Source organism: Rhinatrema bivittatum, chromosome 2 (assembly GCF_901001135.1).
Source record: "Rhinatrema bivittatum chromosome 2, aRhiBiv1.1, whole genome shotgun sequence".
Classification (NCBI taxonomy): domain Eukaryota; kingdom Metazoa; phylum Chordata; class Amphibia; order Gymnophiona; family Rhinatrematidae; genus Rhinatrema; species Rhinatrema bivittatum.
The window spans coordinates 639142954-639150779 of record NC_042616.1 but is presented as its reverse complement, the minus strand read 5'-3'; the positions used below and the strand labels follow the sequence as shown (position 1 = coordinate 639150779).

General features: G+C 38.0%; 1 protein-coding gene across 1 annotated transcript; it reads left to right on the top strand.

Moving 5' to 3' along the window:
• Positions 1–1914: 1914 nt before the first annotated feature.
• PENK (proenkephalin) lies at positions 1915–6985 on the top strand. The gene is made up of 3 exons (XM_029592700.1): positions 1915–2301; positions 3119–3259; positions 6033–6985. Exons 1-3 carry the CDS (start codon positions 2296–2298, stop codon positions 6678–6680), a joined length of 795 nt encoding a protein of 264 aa, XP_029448560.1. The 5' UTR covers positions 1915–2295; the 3' UTR covers positions 6681–6985.
• Positions 6986–7826: the final 841 nt, after the last annotated feature.

The window sequence follows — 7826 nt, the reverse complement described above, 5'->3', positions numbered from 1 at the left end:
AATAGTCACTTAGTACTGACCCTTTTATTAATAATGCTGTTTTTGTTGTTTTCTTCTTTACCACTGTGTCTGATTTTCTAGCATCCAGCATTTTATTGGCTTGTTTGGGAATGAATAATTATACTCTATGATATATGCAAAGAATGCATGTAAGAAAGAATGACTAACTGTAAAACGAAAGTAAGAAATGGGCAATGGAAGCGGGTGGAGCTTGGTTGCCCCCCAACAAAAAGGCATTCTGCTGCCCCTGGAACAGTCTAATTAGTGCTGGCAATTCAAGAGTGTCAGAATTGCACCAGAAAGTACTGTTGGACTTAAATATGTTAAATGTTTCAAAGGGAAGTTTGAAAGTTAATTTTGAAACAGAGACCAAATTATTCGAAAAAGAATCTAATCCATTGTCCTTATAACTAGTTCAAACCCAACTCCTACACTGCATCAGTATAAACTTCTCTCTTTAAATATAAACTTTCAGGCATTGTATTAATTTCTTTCACCTCATCTGAGTTCCAAACACTTTCTTTCTTTATGTATTTATTTTTTATTATTATTATTTAAACTCCTGCATTTAAACTCTTGGCAATTGTAGTCGTCTGGATTCGCTTGCCTGCAAGGAAAGGAAGCGGCTTTTGGATCCATCTGGGTGAGATTCCTGTGTATTCTTTACTATGCAATTAAGCACACTGTATGAAATGTGACTAGTTAAATAACGTTGTATTTATTCACACACCCTCTCTTCTCCCTGTTCCGTCCCCTTTCCATTTCTAAAGTTCTCGCACAGCTTTTTACGATTTCAAAGTTGTGGCTATTGTAAATTGCCGTGCGCCCTCTAGTGAGCGAAAATATCTGACAGGCTCGGGAAGCTCTTATGGGCTGCGCCTCCGTAAGATGCAGAAACGTGACAGCACAGGGCAGGTACAGGGAGCTTCAGTTTCTAAACGCTGCAGAGAATATCGTTTTCCCCATTTTTTTAAAACGGCTTTCAGGATACAGTGCCTGATTTTTATTTCTACTCCTTCATGGAACTTTTTATTCTTACTTTTTTTGTTGTTGTTCCTGTTCTTGGACACGGGTTTTAAAAGTTGATAGCTCTAAGATAGTTTACTTTTTGAGACTAGTCTGCGTCAAATAATATATATAGGCTAGGATGCCAATGTTTCCTAGACTGGTGGGCAGACAGGGATTAATGAATTTGCTGCACTATGGGGGCGGGGGGGGGTGATGACTGTCCAAATAAAGAAACTAGGGAAATTCTTTCTTTTCAAGAATCAATTGTGCTATTCTTAGAAACTGATTCCATAAGTAGCCAGAGATAAATGATAGCACACATGGCATAACCCGAATATTTTACCATCCAACTTGCTGGATGTCCTCATACATTTCTGGAAGAGATGGTTGTTCTAGATAAAAATAAGTGCAGATTTCAGGACCTCGTCTTTGCCCACGGCGTGGCTCAACATAGTTCAGCCACGCAGATTGCCAAGAACCTGGAAATTAAACGTAATGACTGAACTCAATACTGCCAAGTTTAGAAAAACAAAACAAAACCGTGGGAGGGGGAGCGAGGGGCAGAGAAAGAATTATCTGTACTGAAATTCCCTTTCCCCTACGACAGTAGCAAATAAATAGAATCGATCTATTCTCCATGAGAACAATCTCCTCCACTCTCCTCGCCCCCCGCAGGTTGTTTTTTTTTTTTTTTTTCCAAACCCCACCAGGAGATTGCTTTCGTGTACCTCTTGGCTCATCCACCTCTCGGCGAGAACGAATAATGAGACGGTACGGACGAAATCCGAAGTGGGATTTCGTAGGTTCTGCGTCAGCTGGAGCCTAGAGGCGATTGGGGGACGCTTCGGGTTTCTCTTTACTTGGACTAATTATAAAAGTCGCTGCGTGCAGCTCCTGTCGCACTGACTTAGGCGAGGCGCGCGCCCCAGCCCCGCACAAGCCCATTCACCCATTTGAAGGGAAGAGGCAGGCTGCGGTGACAGCGCCCGCACCAACCTTGCCTCGTCTTCTCCCGTTCTCGCGCGTCTCAACCCGGGCGCCAGCAGCCGGAAGATTTACTAGGGCTGCCTCTCTCGCTGCTGAGACAGTAACTGCGCTCTATTACTTTTTTTTTTTTTCCTCCTCTTTATTTATTTTTTGTTGTTCTTGTTGTTTTTATTGAGCTTCTCCAGAGACACAAATTACTTATCGCCCCTGTATATATATTTGCTGCTCCAATCAAGGGACTTCGGAACAGCTACCTCGCACTCCAGCGGATCTTCTCTCTCCTGGAACTCACAAGGAAGCATGCGTGTGAGTGAATGGCTCTCCCCCTAGCGCTATAGATAAAGTTTGAAGGGAGAACGACTCTTAATTCTTTTTTTTCCTCATGCTTTTTCTGTTTTGTTTTGTTTTCCCTCGCTATATTCCGTTTCGAAAATAGTTTGGTTCCATTATTTGATGGTTTTTACTCATGCTTTTTTTTTTTTTTTTTCCAGGGAATTTATTTAAGTATCTTGCCACCGTGTACCATGAAATAAGTTACTTATTTTGAATGCTGGACCTTTCTTACTAACTTAGGGAACATTATGAGGAACGAAATGTCCATACTTGTTTAACTTCCAACTTTAGGAGGATGGAGAAGGAGTATCTTAGGGGGTTATATTTTTTTATCCGAAACTTCAGTCGTCAGTTGTAAATGCAAATAAGAAAGAGGGGTCCTAAATATAGATACAGTGTTCCAAATAGAGCAATTGGCTAAATTCAGTTTCAGGATTAATAGAACTAATGAAGAGTGGATATCTCGAATTTTACAAATAACTGAGACGGCGATAGAGAGAGTGCGGAGTTGTCTTTAGCATTACACATGCCCATGAGGTTCCATGTTGTTAAGCTGATATGCTCTTACAGAGCCATCACGTTCGTTTTACTTTAGCTTTAGCTTCCTTGCTGCCTTTTTTTGTTTTGTGGGGAAAGGCGGGTGCAAGTAAAATCATGGTATTCACTTCCCGCTGCCCAAAACTGGTCCATCACTTGTATCCGTGCCATTCGAAGTGAGCGAGTTTTCTCTTCTCTGCCATCAGGGCAAAACCGTAACCGACACCCCTGACCTCTTGCCTTGTCTTTGCAGTCCATGGCTTTGCTCCTGAGGCTCTGTTGCTGCTTGATGGCTCTCACTGCCTGCCTCGTCCTGACGGTCCGGGCAGAGTGCAGCAAGGACTGCGCTTCTTGCACTTACCAGCTGGGGCACCACGCAGAAATCAACCCTGTGGTAAGCAAGAATTCCCTCACCGGTGCTGTGACTCTTTATTCTTACCTCACAAAGAAGGAAACCAGGACTCGTGGTTTATGTACCCCTAATGGGCGTGATAACTAAACAAGTATTTGATGTTTTCCAAATAATCTACCCTGTAACCAGATTACTATGTAGCTAAATCAAATATTGACTGAAAAAGCCAAGCATTATGGCAGCAAATCGATTACTCCAATTTGTACGTCATGCCAATATTAAGTTACAGTTACATAGGAGAGTGGATCCGTGTGTGGGATCAGGGAGAATAAAGGAGCAAACATTTCGATCGGTATCTGTCATGAGTCATGAACGCAAAAGATGAAATATGATTCTCTACAGAAGGACTGCATGCACTATGGACTTGTTTCATTTACGTTTTCCATATTTCTATAGTAAGAGAGGGGAGAACATTCAGCACCTTGGAGAGCTCTCACAGTGAAATCGCAGGGGGAAAACGGCTCAGAACTGTGTTCTAAAGAGACTAGAGAGGAACCTGTTGTACTTTCAACGCTGTTAACAGGACTGTAAAGCAAAACAAACTCATTTTTTTTCAGATTTGCGACTGTCTTTAGTAAAGAGCTTCGCCTCAAAATAGAAGCACAATTGTAACTTTGAACTTTCCACTAGTCATTTAGTCCCAGTGTTGTCCTAAAACTAAAAATATCAAAGCCATGAGGAACCAATTACAATTTTTAAACTCGTTAAATAAAAAAAAAAATGTAGCGTACATAAAGGCACAGATGCTCATTTAAAAATCCATAGAGACAACTAATAAAAGGAAGATTTTAACAAAATAAACAAAGAAATAACGTTAAAGTTTAAACCAAACTGGAGAATTTAAAAAAGTTCATGTTTGACAAGAGACCAGGATAAGGAATTGAGAGCAAATAGGCTAAACCTGGAAGGATAATGGCTTTGAAAACAACATACAATTATCGGTCTTGTTACTAACTTCAAGATTAGCCATTTTATACATCTATCACACTAATAAAATTAAGAAAGATAAACTCTAATAATAAAACACTTTTGAAATCTGTCTCATCAGTGGATATAGAGTATGGCAGGACCCTAAAATCAGCGTGGACAAATCCTCACCTTCCAATTTTGCGACATTAAGAATAAAGTTACATTGTTTTAAAAACTTGCATCATCTTAAAAGCTTTACTTCGTTTAAATATTCTAAATGCTGAAAATTATTACGTTTGGGATATGGTAGAGAAAGTTACTGATCGGACAGATTAGATCATACCTAACTTAGACGAATAAATAGTTACGTCAATATTTTAAAGATCTAGCAATCTATGAACATTATGTGCATCGTGAGCTTCCTTCACAATTCTGCCTTATTCCTTAATACAATTACATAATGTCTAAAAAAAAACAAAAATAGAATACAGACAATGAATGTGCAACCTAAATAGCCCCCTACCAAGTAACGAATCTTGGAATGGTAAAGTTGCACAATAAACAAACAACCTGTCCACAGCAAGATTGATTTTAATTATAACTTTCCATGAAAACAAGTATTACAGTTATAGTTGCCTGACCTTCAGTTGCAACCTTTAGGCTGAGTGAAGGTATTTCATTTCGCTGTTTTACCAAGATTGCAGCTTCAAATAAAAGAATCATGCTATTAGGTTGTTCTAATTCATGAGCTAATGAGCAGGATGCTGCGATAAGAAAACCAGTGAATTTCAATGTACCTTGCTCATCTAGCTGAATATATAGCTCTTGTTAAACTTTTTATGATTGCAAAATCTGAAGTGATTTCAAGGTTATCCAAGTCTAATACCAAACTTCTTAACTATTTTAGATTTCACAGATTCTTTAAACGAGGGTATTATCCGCTAATCCAAAAAGAGAATGACTTCTTTTGGGGGAATGGTTTACGAAGATATGGGTGTTACTATAAGCATCAATATTAAATGTTAAAAGCTATTTTCTTGTCTTCCACAATGGGCTACAATCTTGGTCTTGCTTGCCCTATCCATAAAGGCCAGTAACAACATAGCACACTAATTGGAGTCACTCATAGCCTAAACAGTAAAAACTTACAACAATCTTTAAGGAAAAAGACATGCTAATACATGAAAATGTATTTACCCATCTTGTCATGGGTCACTCTCAAAACTGAAGTGGAGTCAATTATGTTACTATCATAGCTTAATGTAGAGCATGGCTATACCTGAAGAGTGCTCAATTGGGGTAGTAAGGCTATACTCAGCCTGTGAGTGTTCCTTTCAATCAAGTCAAAATTGATGGAAGTAAGTGTTCCATTTTGAAGACCACAACAACAAACAAGAAATTATCTTATACAAAGTTCAGTGTGGTTTTCATCAACTTGTGAGGTATAATAATTCCGAACCACTAATACACAAATTATTTAAAAAAAATATCATACTAGCATTTACCTAATGTATCTAATTAGATAACTTAAAAACTTACCAATCCATTTATATTTTATGCATTATGTTTTAGGGCTTGGGTTAGTGCTAAAATGAATCACTTCATTCATGAGATTAAAAATATATTAAGCACTATTTTTTACACTGGGAAAGAAACTTATTTTACAGCTATAACACTGTACAATTAATCCATCAATGTGGAGATTCCATGCAGTTTATCTAAGATATAACAATTTCATTCCTGTTGATTAAGCTGCATGTAAGCATTGATGACACAACTAAAATACAAGATAGTTCATATCTCCAACATAGTGATCATTATTGATTAAACTCAATCCTTTTTCCAGGCTTGCACACTAGAATGTGAAGGGAAGCTACCAACTGCCAAAGCCTGGGACTCCTGTAAAGAGCTGCTACAACTGGCCAAACTAGATCTTTCCCAAGAAAGACAGAAGGAGCATGAAAATGATCAGAACCTCATACTAGCCAAGAAATATGGTGGCTTCATGAAAAGGTATGGTGGATTCATGAAGAAGATGGATGAGCTTTACCATGTAGAACCAGAGGAAGAGAACAAAGATGGAGAGGTACTTCCTAAGAGATATGGAGGGTTCATGAAGAAAGGCTCGGACAGAGATGTCTCTGATCTTCTCAAAGAGCTTCTTGCTGCTGGTGATGGGGATAACTCTGATACTGAAAATTATCGAGACAGTTATGATAGCCAGGGGGAAGTCAGCAAAAGGTATGGGGGTTTCATGAGAAGTTTTAAGAGAAGCCCAGAACTGGAAGATGAAGCCAAGGAGTTGCAAAAGAGATATGGTGGCTTTATGAGAAGAGTAGGGAGGCCAGAATGGTGGTTGGATTACCAGAAACGATATGGTGGATTTATGAGGCGCTTCGCTGATTCCTTTCTCCCATCAGATGAAGATAGAGAAAGCTATTCCAAAGAGATTCCAGAGATGGAAAAGAGATATGGTGGATTTATGAGATTTTAATAGCCTCCCCTTTCCTCTTCACCCCAATTATGAAAGACTGCCTCATTGATCATATTTTATTGTAAGGTGTTGCTTGTACTGTACAGTTTTTTACTGTCTTAGTTAATAATGCAACCTGCGATTGTTATTTCAGGTTCTGTGAGGTTTTTTTTTAGTCATAAACTAACTTCTGTTTTAGCTAAATTTTAAGTCTTTATTGTACTTCTATGCTAAAAACTATTTTTGTTATGTTATCTGTTTCTTTTAAACAGAATAGCACATCTATTAATGCTTATTGTATATATAATAAATTCTTCATCTTAACTGCACAATTCTTCATGAAATGTCTGGGACTTTTTTCACTGCTGTTCACTTAATCTCCTGGGAAAATTCATTCATTGCAAAACTTTCGACAGAGATATCAAGGAAAACATTAATTTCCCCATAATTGTTAATGGGGAAAACACTGACACAATTTTTACACCACAGCAAAACTGGTACTACCTTTCGTTAGTAATGCACTCGTTGTGTGTCTGAACACTATTTAAAATACTGTATTTCTATAAAGATATATAGATAATGTAAATGGTTATGCAACTTTCTGAATTAATATTACAATATAGCAAAAGGATTCCATCCAAATGATCCTTTTTATAAGGCAAATAGAAACACCAAAAAGAAACCTAGTCTATTAACAGTAATTAAGAATTCTCCTGATCATGTGTGAGCTGTGAAGTGAACAAGTGGCAGTTTGTATCTGTATGCAAAGTCCCAGTGTTGGTATATTTTCTTTGCTTATACTTTGAAGTGATCAGAATAGTCTAAGAATAGAAATTAAAACAACTTCCATTTCCAAACAATATTATGAAGTTTTAGTAGTTTGTGATATCCTTTAAAGAAGAAACAAAAACAATGTTGTACTATATGAGCTCTTGAGACTATATGGATCATTTCGCCAGATATGACTTTAGTGGGAGAAGACAGAAGCTTTTATATCTAAAGGATGTTGTGTGGTGAAACTCCCACAACAGAGCTCAGTTGTCCAGTGGAGATCTAATTAGAGACAATTAGCAGAATTTAGCTGTTGGAGGTGTTGGATTGTTGTGAACAGAGTGTGAAAATAGCATCTCATCAGTACTGTGAGCAGAAGGTGTTAAAGGTTTCTCA

Coding starts and splice junctions, on each gene's coding strand:
- PENK (XM_029592700.1), top strand. Junction 3,260..6,032: donor ACGCAGAAATCAACCCTGTG/GTAAGCAAGAAT, acceptor TCCTTTTTCCAG/GCTTGCACACTAGAATGTGA.